The sequence below is a fragment of the Thamnophis elegans genome, chromosome 4 (genome assembly GCF_009769535.1).
Source record: "Thamnophis elegans isolate rThaEle1 chromosome 4, rThaEle1.pri, whole genome shotgun sequence".
Taxonomy (NCBI): domain Eukaryota; kingdom Metazoa; phylum Chordata; class Lepidosauria; order Squamata; family Colubridae; genus Thamnophis; species Thamnophis elegans.
The window spans coordinates 104749396-104774573 of NC_045544.1; the positions used below are offsets into that span (position 1 = coordinate 104749396).

Below are 25178 nucleotides of genomic sequence, written 5' to 3' on the forward strand. Positions count from 1 at the left end.
TTTACGACCTTTCTTGCCATAGTTGTTAAGTGAATCACTGCATTTGTTAAATTAGTCACAAGGTTGTTAAGTGAATTTGCCTTCCCCAATGACTTTGGTTGTCAGAAAGTCGCAAAAGGTATGACCTGACAACACTGCAGTCGTCATCAATGTGAATCAGTTGCCAAGTGTCTGAATTTTGACCATGTGACTGTAGGGATGCTGCAACAGTTGTAGGTGTGAAAAATTGCATGAGTCACTTTTTTCAGTGCCATTGTAACTGAATGGTTATTAAATGAGCTGTTGTAAGTCGAGGACTACCTTTACTTTCAAACTGTAAATTTACTTTTAATTCAATTACATTTAAAAAATAATTTGCCCAACCCACTATCTTGTCCTACCTTGCTTAATTTTTAGAGTCTAGTACCATGTTTCTTAACCTTAGCAGCTTTAAGATGAGTGGACTGCAACTCCCAGAATTCCACAGCCAGCTTTGCTGGCTGTGGAATTCTAGGAGTTGAAGTCCACCCATCTTAAAGCTGCTAAGGTTAAGAAACACTGGTCTAGTACAAGGCTGTCAAACTCAAGGCCCGCAGGCCATGCCCACACCCGATTTAGTGAAGGGGAGAGAAATTGCGATATGCCACCGTGACAATGCACGTTTGACACCCTGGTGTAGTGCATTACATGTCTTTCACTAGTTCTTAGAAATTATGACAAATATTGTGCCTTCTGCCATCTGTATACATATCTACATCATATATATGCATCATGCCATATAGAAATATATGGTATGTATTATATATGATGGCAACATCACAGAACTATTGCTAGATTTAGGTTATGCCTAAATGTTCAGTGTTTTCCTGGATTATTATCATCCCATTTTGTCATTGGTTTTTACTGAGGCTTATGCTTCATATAGTTATTTTAGAAAATTAACTGCTATTGTCAATATTTGATAGTCAAGAAATTGGCCAATGTTGCCTGCTCCTGATATATTTGAACTGACACAGCCTTCACAGTCAGCACATTTTTGTGCAATTGCCTCGGTGTAACAATTCAGTACTCCATTCAAATAGTGATATATCATTGCTGCAGTTTAACAAAATTAATGAAATGAGATATGCAGTACAACCTTATGCAAAGTGTATATTAAAATTACAGTCCTAAGCACTCTTCCTACTGTAGAGCTTGGCAATCTTTTCAGACAGCAGTTGCACCACATACAGTATTTTTGGGATAGTATGTGCTTAGTTTCCTGACTACAAATTCTGTAACTTCCGATTTCTGTTTCAGAATGCGAATGCTGCACAAACATCCCTATAAAAATTCATACATATCTAATACATAATACATTTATGCATGGCCCTTTCTGAGTATTTGAAAGTAATGCCCTCTACTCTCATGCATACTTGCTTTAACTTAATAAATGTATCTTTATGTGTTTTCCAGTTTAATACAGGGAGTTCTCGACTTACAACAGTTCATTTTGTGGCCATTCAAAGTTACAAGAGCACTGAAAAAAGTTACTTATGACCATTTTTCACACTTATGACCATTGCAGCATCCCAGTGGATATGTGATCAAAATTTAGACGCTTGGCAACTGGGTCATATTTATGATGGTTCCAATGTCCCCAGGAACATGTAATTCCGTTTTGCAACCTTCTGACAAGTCGAGTCAATCTGACAAGCTAGATTCATTTAACAATCATATCACTAACTTAACTGCAGTGATTCACTTTACAACTGTGGCAAAAAAGGTGGTAAAAATGGGGTAAAGCTCACTTGACAAATGTGTTGCTTAGGAACATAAATGTTGGGCTCAATAGTGGTCGTAAGTCGAGGACTACCTGTGTAGACATTGGGGAAGGGATTGTATTCCATTCCAGTTTGCGTAATGGTTTGTGAAGTGCATTTTTGATAACTTTGCAAAGAAATGTGTACCAAGCAAATTTACATCCCTCTTTCCAAGTAAATATACGTATATTTCCATCTATACTAACTAGACAGAGGAGTCATATCAAAACTTTAAAGACATAAAATGTTCTCATTCCCCACTTCCTCACCTTCTTTGTACTGTTTCATATGGCCCTACTGTTTTGTCCCAAAGGTGCTTTCTTTCAAAAGGCAACTGGATTTTCTCTCATCCAAGAAGTGAAGCATCTTCTAGCAAAACAAGAAAGTCCAGTTGCCTTTTGAAAGAAAACACCTTTAGGACAACCATCACCTGGACGATTGAGAATCACTCAATCATCCAGGTCATGACACCACTGTTTTGTTGGCCATTGAAGTCGCTGGCCTGGGAAACAGGAGAGGAGTGGTCAATCCTAAGTAATGAAGCAACTCTTGGGGCTGTATTTTAATTGATATGTTTTATAGAGCTGTCTGCTTTCAAAATGATTCAGAGGAAATCCTCTTCATTAAAGAAGCACTGTCCTTTTTCAGGCTTTTATGTGAGCCTGGAAAAATGAAGCAGTTTGAAATCAATTCAATGACTTTTGAAGGAATAAAGAACAAACAAAATGAGTATGTGCTTAATGGAGATGGAGTAGCATTGAAGCCACTGATTGTGTAGGTGAATTGAAATTGGTCCAAGACACATTGTTCAGTTTAGTTCAGTGATTGGAGCTATTGTGAATGGCTGTTTGAAACAACAGGTCCTGTGATGGTTCTACATATATTTTTTTCTTCTGTAAGCTTTTTAATAAAAAAAAACAATAAAATAAAATGCAGACCTAATTGGAAAGATTGGAAAGATAGTGACTGTGAGAACATAAAATAGGGTGATCTAAAAAAAAGGAGCCCTTATTCTGTTATCTGTTTCTTCCTCTTTAAATAAATGCTGAATGAAAGAATCCAGTTTAAAAAATGGCTTAAGGCAAAGGTCAACATCATTCTATTTAAAAAGATCTGTTTTTAAAAAAAATTAAGACAGCAGGTTACTAATTCTCACCAGATTTTAACATTATCATAAAATATTCTTTTTCCAAACTTCATGAGATCTTGCATGAGAACGTCTACGACATCATAAGCAAATTTATTTATTATTAATCAAATTATTATAGTCATGAGATTTTATAAACTTACATACTAGATTTCAGCAATCTCATACAATTTTGAGTGACTACAATGATGAGTCCTAGCTTAAAATATTTGGAGCAGGAACTCTCAAACCCATTGTAAAGTGTTGCCCATACCAATAGAAAAGCAGCATATGTCAGCATAAGAATTCAAAGGCAGTCATGACCTACAGAAGTGCCTAGGTAGGCTTTGTAAGTAATCATGGCTTCTTTTGTGGCAAGAATAGTAAAAACACCAGAAATTTATAGCTCCTCCATTTTGTATTTAACTACAAACATACAGACATATGGTAGGAAGTATAAGGCAGTACCTACCTCATAGCAAAAGTAGCTCTTAGGAAAAATAATCAAATAAGCTTCATATTCCTGTCACTTTGATGGACATCAACCATCCAGATACAATGTGGAGATCTATTAATTTTGGTATACTCCTGAGAGTATGGATAGAGAGCAACCTTTTCACTTTGAGCTCTTCCTAAGTGACTTTCATGTTTCAGCTATACAGTCTTCTGCTTTTGCACAAATTTTGCAAGGATGGATGAAAAAAGTGAGTTTTTTTGAGCCATGTCCAAGAGCAACTATCTCTTTTTATAAAGCTTTTGAAGAAATATGGCTTGCCATATCAATATTTAATCTTTATGTGTTTGTCTGGTGAAAGATAGTACAGATGGCAAGGAAGGAAGGATGTGATGATTTCCAGAGCACCCCTTGAACTCTTTTCAAGGACTTTCCATTCAGACACCTGCCAGTTTTCTCCTCTTACCTTTTTTAAAAAAAATGTTTTGTTTTTTCATTTCAAAGCATGAACAGGACATAGCATTCACGTTATCTAGGTTTTCCATTATCTATGGGCATTGGAATGCCAGGAATCCAGCACTGGACTTCACACGTACTTCATCACAGTAAATCTAACAAACTCATTTCTTCAATTTAGCTGACTTCCTCAAAACTGCAAACAAAATAAGCAGGATAATAAAGAAATGATAGCAACGATACCAATGTCAAAAGAATATTTATTTCCTGATATTTTAATTTGACAGGACACAGTGTTATATATCCAGTAGCTAAGAGCAAGTACTAATGTCATATGATGATGCAGATCTTGTAATATCTGGCTTTATATTCTCTCTCTAAACAGATTATAAATGGCAAGGTGCATACATTCTTTTTGCAAGCTTCAGATTGCCAGCAAGGAATTTATGTGATCTCTTAAGATTGCAAATCAGTTTTAGCTATTTCCAGTCCTGACAACGTATCTATTATTTTTGCTTCAGTGGAGAAGACAGCTCTAGATTTACAAAGAAATGGGCACCCCAATTTATGCTCTCCGCTGAAATGAACTTTAAAAAATTGTTTACCTTTGAGTTCTATCACAGTATGTGCAGCCTTATAAGTTTCAAACCATGTATCTATCCTGGTGAAGTTCTATATTTTTTTACTTCGTTAAAACATTTATTTAGCCACCCATCTTGAATGAAAATCTGAATGGTTTACAAACTCTTGTTATAGGTGATCGGTTTCTTACACATAGTGGATGCTTATCTTAATATTGTGTAACTCTACATAATCATTAAAATTGGGATTAGCTTTTCCACTGAGGCCCAATTAATAATGTGATGTTTTATGGATTTGCATCATCCTTATAAACAAACCTATAAAGTTATAGGTTTAATGCTACTACGATTAGTATTTCTAATTAACTTGCTGTCAGAAGAAGCTCAAAGACATTTTGCTGCCTGAATTGAAGACCAAGATGTACCTACCTCCTCATTCTATGTACAAAAAGTAATTGAACTGGCAGTTGAATCTTACTTCAATAGGTCTGATGAAACAGTTATCTTGATTGGATTTGACAATGGTAGATAGGTTTGGAACAAAAGGCAGCAAATGCAACCTATATAATTTTTTTTCTCCCAGCATGCATAATTCTGTTTTTTTCTGTTACAGTCAGCCCTTGACAGTTCTCCCTCTTAAGAATAATAATTTTAAATTCATCCATATGCTAGTCCATATCATTACGGCTGCTGAACTGGTGTTTTTGTAGGATGTAGGATATGCTATATCTTTTCTCTTCCTGGAGTATATTCAGTGTAATTGCTTGATGCTTCCACTCCACAGACCAAAATCTCTGGCAAAGTAATGTCTTCTATGTTCTTAACAAGTTTAAATCTACAGATCCAAACACTTAAAAAAAATCTCAGGGGACCTCACTCTTCAGAGTACTTTGAAATAACTCAACATGAAACATAAAGAAAAGCAGATGTGTATGTAAAAGGGTCAGAACATTTAGACTAAAGAACATAAAAAATATCAGAGTTCTTCCCTATTCCTCTGAGCCATACCCAACAAAACTGTACTATATTAAAACTGCAACATTAAAAGTTTCTTCAGATAACTCTTTTAACAGCAGGCTCTTTGCCAGTTCTTGTGATTGTTATTTTTTCCCATAAGGCCCCCGAAGACATGTGAATGTACCATTTTCCTTGTCTGCTTCCCTTTTTAGTTCTGTGAGAGAGCATATCTTTACATTAAACTATGAATTCATTGACAATGAATGTGGTAGTACCCTGATTTTGCTGGTTTTGTGAAGGAACTATGGGAACATTATGCTACCAGCGATTAGCAGTTTTGATAATTGTCTGCCACATTCTGAATCATCATCACCATGTCTTAAATACTAGCTGTCAATGGGCAGTAGTGGAAGAAAATTATCAGCTGTTCAAATGCTTGTAAACTTACTAAATATATCTGGTTGATCACTGTGGGACACAGAATTCTAGTCATCACCACCATATTTATATGTGCGTGGGTGCATTCTTCCTGTCCGATAGAGAAGAATCAAACCCTACAAAATAAAAGGATAGCATGCCTGTTGTCCTTTGGCCAGTCAGCATTAGAAATTTTAAATGGAGGATGCTTTTCCTGAATACTGTACATTTAAAATTGAACCCTGAATTTAAGTTCAGGGGCAAAAGAGTTAACAAAGCATACTCATGCAAAATTCCTACTGAATTACAGGATTTCCCTGAAAAATGCTGGGGATTGCTTTATATCAATAACGCCTCCCTTTCACCAACATACTAGTGCTAAACACATGCAGATTAATATTTATTTCTATTTTTCCTTCTGATAGCTAACCCCTGGAAAAGCTTTCTATGAGGTCCATTCAAACAAAATAAAGCTTATTGGGGTTGAGATGTTTTGGTTTATCTAGCAGTGTATTTTGCACACTTCTTCCCCCCCCCTTTAAAGAATAAAATTTTCATTCTGATATTTCAGTATTTAAAATAGATTTCATATTGCAGTGTTTTTTACATCATCTTTGGGCTTTAAAAGGGTCAGAAGTTGAGAAGCTTGTAGTTGAAACTCAGCCGTAAATTTAGACCATATTTTATAAGCTTTTGTTTTTGTAACAGTGTTCAAGAGAGATAGCCCAGAATAATGTATTTTTTTAATTGCTAAAGGAAAAGAATCATCATATCAGTTTTATACCAATATCTTCGTATTCCAGGGAAATATATTTTTACAAGTCCATGTACAGTACATGCAAACATAATATTTAAAAAAATTAATTACTGTATTATACTCAGGCTTCTCAAAAAATTCAAATGCCATAAATACCCTTCCTCAAATTAAAATAGTATTGTTGAGTGGTTCTAGGCCGCTATTTAAAAGAATCAATATCCTAAAGGTAGAGTTGATCTAGGATCAGGGGCAAGCTATTCCATGGTGAGGGGCAACCATTAAGGAAGTCATCTCCTGATACTTGATTTCCCAAGGAACAGGTATCCCCAACATCATCTCCTAGTTAGACCATGGAAAGGGGGCAGATTCTACCTGGACAAAACAAGTAACATTTTTTTAAAGACACTAACAAACAAAGTCTTAGGAAATAAAGACAGAATGCTGGGAAGTCCAGCTCAATATATTTAGCCTAAACAAGTAAAGGTTCAAGAGAATTGTGAAAGAAAATTTCAAATATCTGAAGACTGTCAAAAAACAAGAATCAAGAATCAAGCAGAAATAGAAGCCAACAGATAAATATAGCAAGAAAAACACAGGGGCTTTTTAAGCAGAAACTGAATAGCCATTTGTCACTATGGCTGTACGCTTCTCCAACATTGCAGAACCTATGAAGAGGTGTCCATTGTTTTAGCTGATACCTACAGAGCCTTTCTACTCCTTAATTCAATTAGTTACATAGTTATGCTCTATGCTTGTCAACCGATCTTCTTGGTATGGTAGAGAGTGTGCTAAAATACTCTGTCCTTTTCTGTAAGCACAGCCTTTTAAAGCTATGTATTATTTTATTTTGCGTTTTTAAAATAAGGCAATCACACCAGGAGTCCTCGAGTGTGTTGGTTACATATTACAAATCTTGAAAAAGATAAATCATTTTCTATCACAGAACATGTATTGCACAGCAGAAGATAAAATGGAATAAGCAACCAATCCCATTTATAATCGATTTACGAAGAATACAATTCAGTTTATCCATGGGGGTATGAGTAACTTTTGGAAAAAGCTTATAATATGTGTAACTTCTTCATGTGGCATGAGCTTTTAAATATACTTTTTCTATTCTTCTCAATGCTTTTTTTTGCCATCCCGTAAAAGTACTTTCAGTTTTTCTTATTTTTCACTAGCACCACAGGATACCACAGTACTAGATTCCTGAATATGAAGCCTTTGTTCTTTTTTCTGTCAGATGTTTCCATTTCCAAAGTTCAACTCTGGATCTGTTCTCTGTTTCAGACTGCAGAAAACTAAAATAATTTAATTAAATTCCAGAATTATGAAATAATTGAGTATTGGGCATAAATGTATTGACATTCTCAGAAATTGTGATAAATCTATATTGAGCCTATAGTGAGTGGGTAAAGTAACATACTTTTAAATATTACTGGCTTTTTGATAAAGATATCACATGTTCGGCCTTCCAACTATTTCAGATAATAATAATTTATTTTTGTTCTTTTTTTTATTCCTTTACTAACCCTAAAATAAAATCTATAGATTCATTAAAATTACAATTCATCATTAACATTATGTTAGAAGTTACGTTCATTAATATTCCAATTCAGGCTGTTTGCACTAAAGCGTAATTTACATATCATACAGAGTACAGTACTGAATAGATACTAGGGATCTGATTATGTATGCTTCCAAGTTTACTAGCACTACAAATTAAAAGATATTATATAGAGGAATGAGAAAACATGGAGGGTCACCTAAGCCTCCATAGGTAATTCCAAATCATGCAATTGCAAAATAAAAAATTCATTTAGAAGTACTATGGAGAAGTAAATCTGATATCTTTTGCTGCCATGGAACTCAGTTGCTGACTTAGATCATGTCAACATAGCTTGTATGTGCATAGGATTTGTGTGAATTCTTTCTTGTTTTTAAGAACCTTGGTCCTTAACATCCATAAAATAGATAAAATCCCCTCTGAATTCTGCAAAACTATATTGCTTCGCTTTCTCACACCTTCAACACTCTACAATAGCAAAATATAACAGCAGAAGCATGAACAATATTGTATTACTCTGATTCCTCTATTGTTTTTTCCCCTTTGCAGGAAAGCTTGGCTGACCAGCGTTGGAAGTCCTAGCTCACGCATTGACCGGACAAATTTTTCTAACGAAAAGGAAATCTCAAAACTTGAATTCTCTGGATTCACCACCAGATACTAAAAAAAAAAAAAACAAATCATAGAATTATCTTTATTTCTCACATTGCATCAAACTTTCTATGTCTCCCTAAACCTTATTTAGTTCTCTGGCCAATGAGTGTTCCTCTCCCAACGGTATTCAAATCAGAAGCTACCTGTCATCATTATTCCTAGATGGAAAATACCAAATGTATCACATTAAATTTTGGTGGTATTTTTGCACATGAGGTAACTGTGCTGAAATAAATTTTGAGTGTCATAAAACTAGTTTAACTCTTGTTTGGGTGGAGCTACTTCCTCTTTGTTGCTCCACTCCTTGTTTCTTCTGTTTTCATCTTGATACTACCCATACAATGGGAGGGGAGGGGTTCCATGACCTTGGCCTTCTTACTAATCTTTTATTCTATTTTTATTGACGTTCCTCTTTTTGCCTTACTGTTGTATTGAGGTAAAGCAAAGTAAAAGAACAGATGGTCAGAGTAATCTGAAATCAAGAAACAGCTTCTCGCAGAGGTGTGAGCTCTGACAAGTGGCCGTTATACCAACCTCTGACATCTCCAGCTTAGGAAATACTTAAATGTGTCCAGTGAAAGGAAAATAACATCTGAGAAAATTATTTTTTTGAGCATATGTGATCCAAGCGAGAAGAGCTTTTCCGGGTTGCTTCTATGAGTTATTCTCAGTGTGCTAATGGAAAAAAAGATGGATATTTATTTCTCCAGAGATGAAAATTGAGCATTTTCCATGGCATTATATATGATCATTGACTCTAGGTTTGCTCCTTCAAATATCAAGGCAGGATAGAATAACAATGGATTGTCTATTTTCACTTGTGCCAACAATATTGGCAAACTGCAAATATGCAAAACTACTGACATTTATATGTATCATCTAAGCAGGCATTCCCAGGAAACTATTGATCTGAGTCATTAATAAAGCATGAATTCATTGCTAGTTCAAATGGGCACTTGAAAAGGCCTACCATGTTTATGAAAAAGAGTATTTTTTCCACAACTAGATTAATTTCCATTGGTTCTTTTATTCAAGTTCTTGCCTGCTTAGTAAGTTGTTATAATTACAAACACACACGGCTTTTGTGATCATCTACAAACATCCTTTGTTAAACTCCTTAAGGACAACCCTTGTAAATCTGAAATACAAAATGGCAAAGATCAAGTATAGGTCTTGTTCATTAGCCAGAATATCTTTCTGATGGGAACCAGTCTGTATTTTCTTTTCAGCCATAATGAATATGAGCAATAATTCTAAAAAAAAAGGTTTTTTTACTCATTCTCTGTTGCTTAATATGTTAAGGAAATAAAAAGATAATGTAAGATTTGTACAGAATCCCATAGGTATCTCTGTGTTTCAAATGTTAGGTAAAATACATAGGAAAATTATTTTAGGGATCTCAATTTTTTGCTTGTCATGTTTGTATATTTAAACCCATTCCCTATCTGAGCAAACTTTCAAAACCGATGAATCAGAAATTCTAGTACAGCATCTCCCAGTTTAATATACTCCCATCCAGTATAACCAGAGTGAGCAATATGTGAAAAAATGTTCTCCTGATGCTAAAAGGTTTTCAGAAAATATGGTCAGGGGATCGGTGGAGTAAATATTTCTGAAATGGTGTGAAGTGCTAGAATTTCATGGAAGCTAATTTTCACAAAAATTAATGGGCAGTAATATAAGAAATTAATATATAATTCAGGAAAAAAGCAGGAGACATAGACCAACATCCAGAACAGCAATCGATCTATTCAGAACATCCATGCAAAAATGGATGAAAACTGTCAATGCCCTACATCTAGCAGACCAGGGCGTAAGCCAAAACATTTTACCAAAGAAATAGTTCATAGTCATTAAAAGTGTATTCATTGGAGTGGTAAATGAGCTGGACACTAACTCAGTTTTATGAATGAGTTCATTCTTGTTTAATTGAATATAGGATGAATCTCTTAGAGAAGGAAGGTCAACTGCTTACTTGTTGGACTCTTGTGAATTGTGATAAAAAATCTGCCACAAAGAAACTAGACAATATAGGAGGTATTGTAGGTGTTTTCTTCAGGGATGGGTAATTCAGTCTTAAGGTTCTAAATGTCTATTGAATACAGCATTCAATAACATAATTTTTCCAAACAATATCTCAGAATCATTAGTAATAATTAAGTCCCAAGCTTTATTTGATAATGAAGATTAATTGGACCCTTTCAGTGTTAATTTGAGATTGGATGAAGAAACATAAATAACCTGAGTGGCATTGGTCAGTGACTTATGCTGGGGATTAACTAAGGAGAATTCCCTTTTGTTTCTGTTGGATCTCTCAGCATCATTCAATTCTGTCAAGGCATGTCTCATTCAATGTTCCCTCTAAATTTTTTTCGGTGTTCAAAAGTAGTGTTTGAGTGACACATTTTCATGCCTGAGCACCTGAATTTTTTTTATCCATAATTGCCATCAGAGCAGATGTTGGGGAGGGGGGCAAGGAGGAAAAGGGTTCCCTCTGTCTCCCTCAGACCCCCAGGAAGGAAGGAAGGAAAGAAGGAAGGGAAGGGAGGGGGAGGACAAGGAAAGGAAATGGGAAAGAAGAAAAGGAAAGAATAAAGGAAAGGAAATGGAAAAGAAGGAAAGGAAAAAGGAAAGGAGAAAGGAAAGGAAAAGCGAAAGGAAATGGGAAAGAAGAAAAGAAAAGATGAAGAAGGGAGGGAAAGGGAAGGGAAAAGAAAAAAGGGGAAAGGAAATAAGGAAAGGAAAAGAGAAGGGAAAGGAAATGGAAAAGAAGGAAAGGAAAAGGAAAGGAAATGGGAAAGAAGAAAAAGGAAAGGAAATGGAAAAGAAGGAAAGGAAAAAGGAAAGGAAAAGAGAAAGGAAAGGGAAAAAAAGGAAGGGAAGATAGAAGAAGAACAGAAAGGGAAAGAAAGAGTGGAATGGATTGGTATTGCTCAAAAATCAAGTCACAAGATCCCGTGGACCCCTTTGGCTCAGGCAGTCCAATTCCACGCTGGTTCCCTCTCTGCCCGAAGCAAAGGGATCACAGAAAGACTGCCCAGTCCAGAACGAGGCTTCAGACAACGCAATGCCTGAAAAACCCTGGATATGCAGAGTAACATAGGCTACAACCAGCAAATCACGTTTTCCCAGGAACCGATGAAGCCCCATAGGACCAATGGGAATTCTCCCTTCTGCAGGGGGATATTTTCAGTCACATTTAAAGAAACACTGCACTGCAGTTGAAACTCGTGCGCGGTGTTTTCTTGCTATGTGCGTGGCCGTGCAGGCGCACAACTTAGAGAGAACACTGGTCTCATTCCTCTTTTCACCTTTTTTTAAAAAAACTTTTATCTCTATTTTTTAAAAACATTTAATATACATATAAAAACAACTCTTTGTGTCTCTTTGATAGTAAACTGTAAGTATAACTGAAACACACCCTGAAACAATTTGCCCAATACTATAATTTGGATTTCAATACACCAGTGTTTCTCAACCTTAGCTCCTTAGCTCCTTTAATATTTATGGACATTGATTCCTATGTCGGCTGAAGATTTCTGGGAGTTGAAGTCCACACATCTTAAAGTTTTCAAGGTTAGGAAATAGTGCTAAACATAATAGAGAAAAATGATTGCTTGTAATTTATTAAAACATGCTAGATCAGGAGTGTCAAATTTGATTTCATTGAGGGCCGCATCAGGGTTGTGTTTGACCTTGGGGGGGATGGGACTTAGCCAGGGGACATGGCCAGCTCAACATTCATTTTCAATAATTACCCTATACTTAACTATTGTATTGATTGCATACAGCATTGCAATTCTGATTAGAGGAAATTATGCAGTTTTACCTATACAAGCTTTTTTACAGCTTTATATGACTGACAATAATATTGAATATTATTTCAATATTACTTTGGCCCATGGGTATTGAGTTTGACACCCCTGTGCTAGATTTAGAGGGGATGGGGACAGGGAGAGAAAGGAAGCCACTATTCAACTATGAGGCCTACCAGGTATCAGCTACAGCCTCATTTCTGCCCAGCTTCTTTACATGATTGATCTCCACTACTGAAAGCAACTTCAAAGGGGTTGCTTCAGGCAATGGACTGACTCCACCCATCCAGGCTAGTTGTAGATGCATCTGTTATATGTTGAAAAGGTTGCTTTGATGCCAAGTTAAAATCTTAAATAAAATATAAATGATAAAATGAACAAACACATAAAAAACTTTAAGCACGTGCTAGAATTTATTATTTATTTGTATCTCACCTTTATTTTAGAAATAACTCAAGCTGGTAAATATAACCAACACACCTTTAAATGCAGAAATGAATGTCTTCATTTAAAATGCTGCCAAATGAATTAGCATTCATTTTAATTTTGCTTTTAATATTTTTTTCCAAATTATTAAACTTTCAGTACAGTGGTAGGTTAAAGGAAGACTTCTAAAAAAGTGAAAACAGAAGTAGCCAATTATGCAGTTAAATTTAGAAAAATAACATTTGTCATCACAATTTTCAGCTACTGCTAAAAGCATAAAATTAAACTCCAGCTATATTCCTTTTGGCAAAGATTCCACAGCAGTGACACCTTCCTTGTAAAATCCCATCAATCAGCCCTTTCTCTCTTGAAAAACTGTGACATCCAGGTGAAGGTATTAAATAGTTAGATACCTGCGGGTGGGGGGAGTAGGAAATAATATTCAACATTATTGTCAGTCATATAAAGCTTCATTGGAAAAAAGCTTGTATAGATAAAGCTGCATGATTTCCTTTAGTCAGAATTGCAATGCTGAATGCAATCAATACAATAGTAAGTATAGGGTAATTATTGAAATATTGAAACACTATAATGCTTCAAGATTTATAACAATATAATAAAAAGGGAAAAGAGGCCAAGGCTTCAATTGTATGGCTACAGTCGCCATCTTGACTTTTTAAACTACCTGATGCCTTTATTATGGAGCTCTTGCCTATAGTTTTAAACTCACTCAGCTGTACTGACAATGTAGAAATAGTGTAATAAGATTAATTCTTGTTCTGGAATATTATGGACAATTGTTTAACCTCTTATTATGCTTTGGTTTGTAATACAGGTGAGCAAGCTTTATTGTGTTGGCTATAATTAAACATTCATTTATCTAATGCTGCCAAATGCATTAGCAACCATTAAAGGCAAAACTTTTACATGGCAGACATGTCCTAATGTATTTAATGTGCTTTAGAATAAATAACCCAACTGAATAATTCCACCAGGATTCAATGGCTTCAGCAGTCTGCCTCCAGCAATGCCTAGCCACAATGGGTAAACCATGTATAGAGTCAACAGCTTTCCATTACTTAAGCATATGCTTCCAAAGAAGAAAGCCATGTTGTGATCATGGGTAATAACTGAATATTGATGGAATTAACCTACACAAGTCAACCCAACCTCCATCAACCTGGTGTTTTGCAGAATTACTATTTACAGATTACTTAGCTAGAAAATTCTGCAATCTGTTTCACATATCTGGAAAACATGATAGAAAAATAAATTAGTTTAACCTTCTAAAAGCTTGTAGCCATAGCGTCTATCCTTTTCCTTGGGTACACTGAATTTTGAAATCTAGTACCCATTGTTAAAATTTTAAAATCTAGCACCCATCAATTCTAGTATTTTAAGAAATGGAGAAATGGAGGGAACAGTCAATCTACTAATTTTGTTGGACTGCAGCAGAATAGCTTGCCTGGATCTTAACGAATTCAGCTTTGGATAGTGAGAACAAATGTATGTATTCTCACATTGATTATATTATCTAGATTCTAGATCAAGAGTGTCAAACTCATGGCCCATGGGCCAGATGTGTCACATGCTGGCTCCGCCCCCACCCATTTAGCAAAGGAGGGGAAAGTCCTTATGCATCACGTGAAGAGGCAATGACGATGCCAATTTGACACCACTGTTCTAGATGATGCATTTAAGTATTAGCAAAGATGTAATGAGACTTCTGCTTAACTCTGATAAATACGGCAGAGCATCCTATTCTCTTTGCAATTTTGTCCATTATGAGAGCTCATAGCACCCCTGTCATCTTTTTGTCAACAAACCTGATAACTAAACTAGAATTTAGCTCTCCAGCCTCCACTTGCTGCCCCTGGATTATCTAGGTGGTTTAAACCTTATACCCAGTGTTATTTGCAAATTTCTTAACAACAAACCATTACACATTAACCTTTTGGGGAATTAAACCCAATGAAATTTAAAGCTTTATCTTAAAATGTAATAAATGTATATTATATAGATACAATGGACTGCAGCTTATGGACACAGGCCACATTCGGTGACCATTCCAACTTTTTAATGACCCCTGTGAAATGTGAAAAATGTTTCTAAGAGAACTGGTTTATTTTACACTCTTAAGATAACCATTTTATTCTTCTCAATTACAATTACAGTGAACTGGACTTATTATTTTTAAAAGGGGATGTTTATAGTCATTTTCATAAAATGGCTGCCATGAGGGACATTACCAGTCACAAAATACCCATTTAGCATAAATAAAGCATTATTATCTAAAAAATGTTTATGCCACTCAATCCCATATGGTTTGGACAATATGGGTTTGCAAGGCATTCAGAAGTAGTGTGTCAACTCTGAAGTGAACCTGGTTGAAGCCATCTTTTGCTGCCTCATAGTTACCACAAACTCTGAAAGGGGAAGGGAGGGGAAGTAGATAGAGGGACTAACAGTCAAAACAAAGAGTTTACTTGTGGGAACCAAGGTCATTCCAATAGGTCTCTTTCAATCCCAATTGAAAGAGAAGAGGAGCGACCAAGCAGCCAGCCAGCTACTTCCATTGGACAATGTGACCGGGGACATCTGGGGAGGGAAATATTTGCTCTTTTAATTAGGATAAAACCACAGAAACTTTTGGAGTTAGTTTTCACTGGCTGTGCCAATATGATGTACCCAATAAATATGTTCTTTGAGGAATCTACCTGCCTTGGAGTTCTGCTTTTGGGGGATGCATTACTTGGAACACTGATATAGTGCTTTGCCAGATGTGAGCATAAAAGCGAAAGATATAGCTGTTTTGAAAGTTTAAAAAGGGAGTCTCATTGGTACTTCTGCAGAGGGCAAAGCACCCTTTGCTAAGCATTTGCCCAACCACACTTGGCAGTTTCTAGGGATAAACATTATAACTCCACAACCAGCAGCACAGGAAAACTCTAAAAGTTGATGCACACTATTTCCTCAGGTTTCTTGGGATGTTCTTTACACTGTACCTTACCTATCTTTTATTTTTTCTGAGCTGCTGAGCACATTTACGAAGCATGCATTAGGCTGCAGCCATCCACTCCCACCCACACCTTGCATTTCATTTCATAAGAAGGCATCTCACATCACCATTAACCCAAGGTTCACACAATAATAAAATCCAATGGTTTATATTTTGAAATAAAGAAATGGATTCTGAAAACTCTACATTTCATAAACAAATAAGCATATGTTCTCTAAAGGTAAAGGTACAGGTAAAAGTTTCTGTCATTTCTGACTCTAGAGGGCCATGTTCATCTCCATTTCTTAGCCAAGGAGCCAACATCATCCAAAGAGAGCTCCTGTGATCATGTGGCCCCCATGACTATATGCCGAGGAGCACAGAATGCTGTTATGTTCCACCAAAGGGATACCTATTTGTTGTGACCCAGCAGGAGCCGTTGGAGCTGCCACCAGACTCCGACAGTGAGAGGCCCTATGAGTTGGCTCTGGAGGATGTGGAGGACCCTGGAGAGGGTTCCGACTTCGAGCAGGGCACAGAGAGACTGGTTGGCCACCAGGTGGCGCCTGAGCCTTGGACCAGTGGTGAGAAGACAAGGGAGAGTGATCCAGAAGCCAGCAATGAGTTGTTCCTGGATTCACGCCATCAAAGAGCTACTCGGCGTCAGGAGCAATTACACAATTACAGGAGGTAATTGCGCTCAGCTGATGATCATTAGGTTCCTCTCCAGGCTATAAAAAAGACTGCTTGTGATAGCCCTTCTTGCAGAAGTCAATGCATTGACTAAAGAGAATGTAACTAACTTGGCAGGGTAGATTGCTGCCAAGGTCCTTATCTGTTTGTTTGCTTGGCTTTCAGCCACCGAGATTCTAGTCTTGTTATTAAAGGGGATTCTAATTAAGCTTGTTTCGGCTTTCGTTACTGGACAGAGGAGAGGGTCAGAACACCTATTTATTTACTTGCACTTGCATGCTTTCAAATTGCTAGGTGAATAGGAAATATGTTCCCTATTTTCATAGATTTTTATAAAATAGAGAATATATTTTATATTTTCTACTTTTCCACTATTTTGTTGTTTGTGCTAATCATAGAAGTGTGGCTATGTGCTACTAGCTCCTGACATTCAGGAATCCTATTCAAGGCTGAAACCATATAGACTGGATATTTCAAGCCTAGAATCACATGAAATTCAAGACACCATGGCCCATTGTAGTATATTTATTGTATATATTGTACCTTTCCTGGAGAAATGTCAGAAGACACACTTCATTTTTGATGTGGCTCCATTAATGCAGTTTAAAAAACCTTGTGTTTTTGTGACACCAATTTCTCACCCCTGTACAAAATTTGGCTGTTTCAAGTAGCCAACTTGGATAGTTATATGTAGCAGACATATAATATTTTCCGAATGAAAAAGCCATGATTCTAATTGAAGGCCAGCAGAGCACTTAAAACCACTCCCAGGTAGCTGTTCGCACACACAAATTTAGCTGTTATGTGTACTGTTATAAATATATAAATAGAACTCAGAGTAGGAAAAAAAAGTGCTATATTTGATCATTTTGAAAGAGGTAAAATTTTACATAGTGTTAAAATAGGTTAAGTACTCACCAATTCCTCATCACTATTCCCCAAAAATTGCATTCCTGTAATTCTGCTTTATATTTAAAAGAAAGAATAAAAGTGAGGGTTTCATGACATTAGTATTTCCATAAAATACACCTTTTAATAACAATGTTTTTTATAATAAATGATAATTTATCAGAAAACGTGAAAACAATTAGATTAGATGTTCTCTATTAAATCTATTTATCCTAAGTCACAAATTAGTTTACAAAAACAACATGAAATAGGTTTGTAAAGGCCTAAAGACATTCATCAGTCTTTCAAAACACCAGCCTTCCTGTCTGTCTTTCTCATCCCATTTCAACATGTGCCTGGAATTGATCGGGGCTATTTTTACTATTTACAGATCTATTTAGACATCAAGTGATAGTGTCCAGCAATGCCTATGGCTGTAAATCTAGGACTTACAGATAACGTCAGCCAGTGAAAGTTGTTTTTAATCCAATAGCTGATCACAGACAATTATTAGCTACTCAATGCTTTTTTTCTTCTAATTTCAAATTTGTCAATAACTACGTCCTCATTCTATTCATAACCCCCAGGCTCCTCTGGATTTGTGCCCAAACAAACAACTGGTTTTTTTTACAGGAGAAATAGAAATATATTAGCATTCCTCTTCTTCTATTTGCCTATACACATGTCCATGAACATTTGTCCATTGTTATACAACGTCCCACTGGGGGGATCAGGTGTGTGAAAGGAGGTTGATAATTTAAAAATATGTAAACTATACTGAAAATCCTAATTAATTAATTAGTTATCTGTTACATTTATTACTTGTCTTTCTTCTAGGAGCTTCAGATGGTATATATATCATTTCTCCTCTAATTTTTGCCCACAATATCATGGAGAATTCTGGTTAGGAGGCAGCCCAAAAATAATCAAATGAGCTTCCATTGTTTTGGTAGATTTCTACTTTGGGTCCTGTTAGTCCTACTCTGTGACTTAGCATCACGAATAACTGAAGAACAGGAGGAAGAATTGCAAACAAGATAATGGTCAGATAAAAGAAACTTGAGTCCAAAACAGAAATGTAATTTGAGAAAATGTCTCTGACTTGAGCCTCCCTAGGAGAGACACATTCAGATTTTCAGGATCCGTGCCTGTGACCTAGTGGTGAGATCCTGCCAGTTTAACAACTGGTGATTGCATGCTTCACACGTGCAAGTTTTAACAAAACTTACCTTCTACATTATTTCTGGGGAGCAACACAGCTGAGGCGTGGCAATCCACTCTGCTGCGCACATCATCTGAGAGGATATACGGTAGGTAAGTAAAGTGCAGGGGTGTGCGGTCCCACCTGATCATCAGAGAGAACCAGTTCACTCCCCAGCTGATCATCGGAGCTACCAGTTCGCCTGAGCTGGTCCAAACTGGTTGAATCCCACCCCTGCTGTCATCCTATAATAAAAGTAGTATTAACATTCATAGTTTTGGTTTTTCTACCACAAAGGACTGCGAATCTTAGACTGCCAGCTATTTCTAAATAGGCAAGGATCCTGTTCCAGGCTAAGGACACACAAATACATAAATGTATGGTTTTGTTCTTTTTAGAGGGCTTGCAAACACAAAAACAATATAGAGGTAGGTTTTCCCAAAACTTCAGCAAGTTTGGCTTACAAGTGTTCCAAATCAACATGGCACATAGGAGGAATGTTAGGTGATGGCCAAGGGTCAAGCCTATGGTAGATTTATCAGCCAATCCAGATTCAAAGACAGGGTTGCAAGGTTTACAAGTTAAGGCACATGGAGTGGGAATTAACGGGTGGTTTCTTGTCAACAGTGAGCTTGTGCTTGGGGCTCCATTTTAATAGAAATGGCCTTGCTGTAGTTCATTTAGCAGAGCAAGATTCCTTCTGCACAAGCAATCTCACAGAGCACTTTGTTCTACCCTCTTTGCTGTTGAGCTCTTGCATTGGGAGGGAGGAGGCAGTAATTCTATGCCCACATCTTCAGAGGGCAATGGAAGCTGTGGCTGCTGCTTGCTGTTTTGCCCTACCTCCTCTGGCTGCTCAGATGGTGCTGGTGCTGGTGCTGGTGCTTATAGCAATAGCAATAGCACTTAGACTTATATACCTCTTCACAGTGCTTTGTTCTCTGTTCAGTGAGGTGGGAGCAGCACTGGTATGAGAATATATTACAACTGAACATCAGGGGAGGGGAAGTCGACCCAACTCAGTGCCAGGATTATATTGTTTGGCTGGAGAGTCTCTTAACAGTTGCTGCTAGCTGGCTGGGGAATTCTGGGGGCTGAAGTCCACACATCCTAAAGGTGCAAAGTTTGGAAAGCACTAAGATGGATCTTTAAGCACTGGCTGAAATTCTCAATAACAGTTATCAGTCTTACTGTCTTGTTTTGATTAGTTGAAAATTAAGTGTGGCCCCATTTATTTATTTAGAAAAATTGTATAGCCACTTATCTTAAACCTAACTATGGCTGGCTTACAAACCACACATACATAATAAAAACAATAAACCCAGTTACAAAAAAAAAAGAACACAGAAAAACTTGGCACTTCAGTTTTCCTTTTCTGATGCAACCTACACATTCTTTCTAACCTCACCCCATGTAGAGAGCATTGCAGCAATCAGGTTACAATAATGAGCAATTGACCATGTTTAGAACTGCCCTACATTTGCATGAATGGTGCAATATTGTTTGAACATTGGACAATGAGTTTTCTATTGCTCCATAATGTAAAATAAATCATAATTATGTTTAGATCAGAGAACGTGTAGAAATAAAAGCATAATTAAGTCTAAACAAAATGAACCAAGATACTGAGATTTCTTTTTATTCAAGTCTGGCAAAGATTTATGAGGCTTTATTTTAAGTCTGATGTCACTGGCCATTTATAGCTCAGCCAAGTACTCTGGCAATCTTTGCCCTGCTTCAGTAGTCTTCTAACATCTAAAGGAGGAATCAAATTCATTTTAAGGTAGCTCAGAGAGAAAATGCATTCATATTTATTTTTATCATTCTTCTGATTACAAAGCTACTTATAGCTGGGGTTGTGACAAATACATATAATTACCTCCATATCTCCATTATATATTAATAGTGCCTTCTCAGTGGATTTCCTCAGTACACAGATCACTGGGTATATGATAAATATGTTCTCTACCAGCATAACACTAAAGGAGATCCTATAAACAGGCATGCAGAAAGGAGAGAAAGATTACCTAGACAAGGTAGACAATAGCAACTATGTTCTAGGGCAGTGGGTCTCAACCTTCTTAATGCTGCGACCCTTTAATACAGTTCCTCATGTTGTGGTGACCCCCAACCATAAAATTATTATGTTTTCCGTATTTTTTCAAAAATATGTTTTCCTATGGTCTTAGGCGACCCCTGTGAAAGGATCATTCAACCCCCAAAGGGGTCCCGACCCACAGGTTGAGAAGCACTGTTCTAGGGCAATGATGGTGAAACATTTTGGCACTGAGTGCCCAAACCGGAATGCGTGTGCATGCCGGAGTGCCGGAAACCTGAAGACTAGCTGGCCGGTGTGTGCATGTGTGAGGCCGGAGGGGGAACATGCCCCACACATCCCAGACATCCTTACCTAATGGCCACTCCAGCAACCCTAGCCACCACGTCACTTCTGTCACACTAATGGCTGCCACAAAAGCCATTAGCAAAAGCCCAACAGGGAGGCGTGAGGTGACTGTGTTCACTGCCTCCTGCACCTCAAAAATAATAAGACCTTCCTGAAAATAAGGCCAAGTGCTTCTTTCAGGGGTCAAAAGAAAATAAGACCCTGTCTTATTTTGGGGGGGAACATGGTATGGAACTCAAAAAGCAAGGACAAATTCCAAATTGGAATTTGGACCAGTGTCCTATCCAACTCTTATGATTTTATAAATCAGTGAACTAAGGCAGACTTGTTTGTTTATGAATTTGCAGATAAAGTGTGTATCTCATCTTTTCTAACATCAGCACTGTTGATAAACTGTTGAAAACAATCTAAACCAAACATTGTCATAAAACCCAAAAGCAGACTTATCAATACAATAAAACAAATATTTATGAAAAAAGTAAACCTTTTATCTGTGATAGAGCACATACTTGCCTGCAAAGGTCTCAATTGTCATGGTGAGTCTGGGAAAATCCCACCCCAAAACACAGGAAACCATTGCTAATTGATACAGAAACTATGCTGAGTCAAATTGGTTGGTTAGTTTATACTCAGCATTCTCCTCTTCGTGAACAGACAAGATGCTTCCTAAGCCATGACCTGAAAAAGCACATCACTGAGAAGTTCCCAGTCTCCTGCACTGGTGGGCAATTTAAGATATTGAGAGTATGTTGGGCAGATGCCCCTAATAGTACAGAGAACTAAATCCACTATTTGCAGTATGGAGAATAAATAGCAAAGCACAGAATTACTCAAATATTATCTGCCACTCAGGACACTCCTTGCAAGCTTGGTCAAGGTGTGAACCAAAGTAAGCAAGGTCAAGCATAGTTAGTATTTAGTTAGATGAGATTCCTTGAAGGGCTGTAGGGTAAACTGGAAAGTTTTAAAAAATCTGATTTGATGGAATTTTAAGGTTTAAAGTTTATTAAAACATACAATCCTATACCAAACACCAAACATATTTTTAAAATGGTAGAAAGCAATAGGAAGCAACTTCTGCACTGCTGGAGAAAAAAAAACCCTGCAGGAATCTGTTCACCAGTGACATGCGGTGAGGTTTATGGCTGGTGAGGCAGTCTTCTCCCCCAACATCCCACTGTCTAAAGCTCTTTCTTTCTTTCGCCCGCCTGAGCTCTGACAGGTGGGTGAAAGAAAGCGGCAGCCCACCAGCACAGGCCAGCAAAAGTCACTTCCTTTCACCTGCCTCTGTGTCCGTGGCAGCCGCGGACACAGACGGGCGAAAGAAAGTCTCTTTCACCGGTCTGTGCTGGCAGGCTACCGCTTTCTTTTGCCCGCCTCTGTGTCCGTGGCAGCCTGCCAGCACTGTTGGCGGGCTGCTGTGGTCACAGGCGGGTGAAAGAAAGTGACTTTCGCCAGCCTGTGCTGGTGGGCTGCCACGGGCACAGGCCGGCGAAAGAAAGCGGCAGCCCACCAGCAGAGACCTGCCTCTGCTGGACACAGAGGCGGGCGAAATAAAGTGACTTTCGCCCGCCTTAGCTGGCGGGCTGCCCTCCCTGCCTCTCCTACCCCCTTCCCTCTCTTCACTCATCTCAAACAAACACACACACACAGACACACACACACATAAAGTTGCACTAGGAGGATTAAGTTTGAATTCCTCCCCTTCCCTCCGACCCACACATACATGTACCTTTTCTTTTCCAGCTGTTTCACAGAGGATTTCAACTCTGCTCTTGCCTGCCATCATGAAAATGTAAAAATGTAAAAGGAAAAAGGCAAGAGCTGAGGTCAGGCTGGGCTCGTTGCTGCCAGAGTCGCCATGGATGACTCTGCTTAACTGTTAAAATGCCTCTAAAAAAAAGCCCTCTACAGGAGGAGGCAAGAGAACCATGTGCCTCATCTACATCAAGATTTTTTCGGCTTTTAACCCTTGCTTAACTCTGCTCGAGTGATCATAAAGTCAGACTAGATGAGGCACATGGTTCTCCTGCCTCCTCCTATAGAGGGCGTTTTTTTAGAGGCTTTTTTAAACAGTTAAGCACTAAGCAGAGTCATCCACTGTGACTCTGGCAGCAACTATCTCTGCCTTTTTCCTTTTACATTTTTTTTCTTTTCATGACGACAGTGGTGAGGCTCTGCCTCCCCTGCCTCCCCTGCCTCCCCTGACTGCACATCCCTGCTGTTCACAAAGTTACTAGGAGTTAAACAAAATGTAAAGAAAACATTTTTACACACAGCCAAATAAAACGCTAAGGTACAACCACCCATTATTTTATTTTTATTGGGCCCATTTGGGGACAAGAGAAATTCTGGAACTTAAAGAGGTTGGAGGCAGGCATTTTGTCTCAAAGCATGTCAGCTTATTTTATTTTTTTTCCTAATTCAAAAGTTTATCTTTTAAATGTAAAAAATGCAGAACAGGCTTCAGAGGCATACGGGGAGATTAAGGCCGCTGAAGTCTCTTACTGGGGCCAGAAAGATATAGCAATTATATCTATTAAAAAGTGGTTTTTGTGTGTGTGTGTGTTGTGTGTTTGTGTGTGTGTGTGTGATTGTTGTAGGAAAACCACGGTGAATATTATTTTACTCCTAACAATATGTGCCACTGTGCTGTCTGTTACACTGCAGTTCTGTCTTGAGCTGTTCAGAAATTAGTCTCATAAAGTTTAATGTTGAATAGGGGAACTGACCCTCAAAGCAGTTGGGTATTCCTTTTCTCCTTCAACCACCTGGCACTATTCAAACTTGGCCAAGGTAGGTTGTCAGTTGCTTAGACTCCGCCCTCCACATTCTATCTCTGCCTCCCATTGGGCCTTGGTCACTAAGCAACCACTCAACATTAAAACTTGGGGCTACAGTTTGAAACGATAGGCCTTGCAAATTTGCAGGGAGCTATATATTGGATCCCTTTCTCCCAGTTATCTCTCTCTCCCCTACCTTGTTGGGCCACCGTCATGCATCAGATGATGGAGACCAGATTTAGTCGGCGGAAAAGAGCACCTCTGCATCAGTAGTAAGCGTTCTGATTTGGGTCTTCCAGAAGTGTCCCCCATGAGTGAGTTGTGGGTTGTGTGGTGTCTCTGCCTCAAAACACAATATTCTAAAAAATCAGAATCTTTATCCTGGTTTGTGCGAACCTATTCTTCTCCAAGCTTTATAGGGTTTGGAGAGAAGCAGCTGAATACAATTTATTGCTTTAATCAGACAAACCAAACATAGCAGCATATTTTGGTGGTAAAAGGAAATCAAGTAAGGCAGAAATTGGACAGGTGAAGCGGTTTTTGCCATCACAATCATGGGGGGGGGGGGAGAATTCATCATAAAATCATTCAAGCTTCTTCCCTTGAAAATGCCCGAAATTGCACTGTGATGTCTTATACTCCCTGTCTTATAGAAAATACATCATCAAAAGTAAACTTTGTAACATGTTTCTCTGCAGGTGCTGTACTACAAGACCTATTGCCCCTATCCAGCATGGTCATGCTGGAGGAATGGTCAGATTTCTAGTCTACCACATATGGAAACTACCAGAAATGGGGGCTCACTGAGAGCCATGGCAAGATGGGTGGGGTTATCTGAGCTTTCAGATAATCAGGCATGGAGATGGATGCCAGACTTTATCTTAAGAAAGTTGGGGAGGGTGTTTGAGGGGAATTGGCTGGGAAGCGATAACAGCAATTAGAGGAAGAGATTCGGGCCAAACCCTATATATGCCAAGGTGATGAAGACGCCGAGTTGCCCTACTGTGTCAGAGGCTGTTGATAAGATCATGAATCTAAGAATAGTAGGGAGATGGTTATGTCTGGAATGTTCCCAGGAAGTCATTAATAAGGCCGGGGGTAAGAGGCTGTAATTGATGGGAAAGGGAGGGAAGGAGGTACAGAGAGAGTGAAAGATCAGGAATGGGAAACATGGGTGGGGGGGAGGAATGTTGAGTTGTGACAGCCAGGCTCATGTATTT

The 25178-nt window shown here is 37.9% G+C and overlaps 1 protein-coding gene across 1 annotated transcript in view; it reads left to right on the plus strand.

Moving 5' to 3' along the window:
• ACYP2 (acylphosphatase 2) overlaps positions 1–10808 on the plus strand; it is a 55391-nt gene extending 44583 nt beyond the window's left edge. Inside the window, exon 4 of the mRNA XM_032217121.1 lies at positions 8646–10808. Coding sequence (XP_032073012.1) covers positions 8646–8760 — 115 coding nt within the window. The 3' untranslated portion in view covers positions 8761–10808. The remainder of the gene's footprint in view (positions 1–8645) is intronic.
• Positions 10809–25178: the final 14370 nt, after the last annotated feature.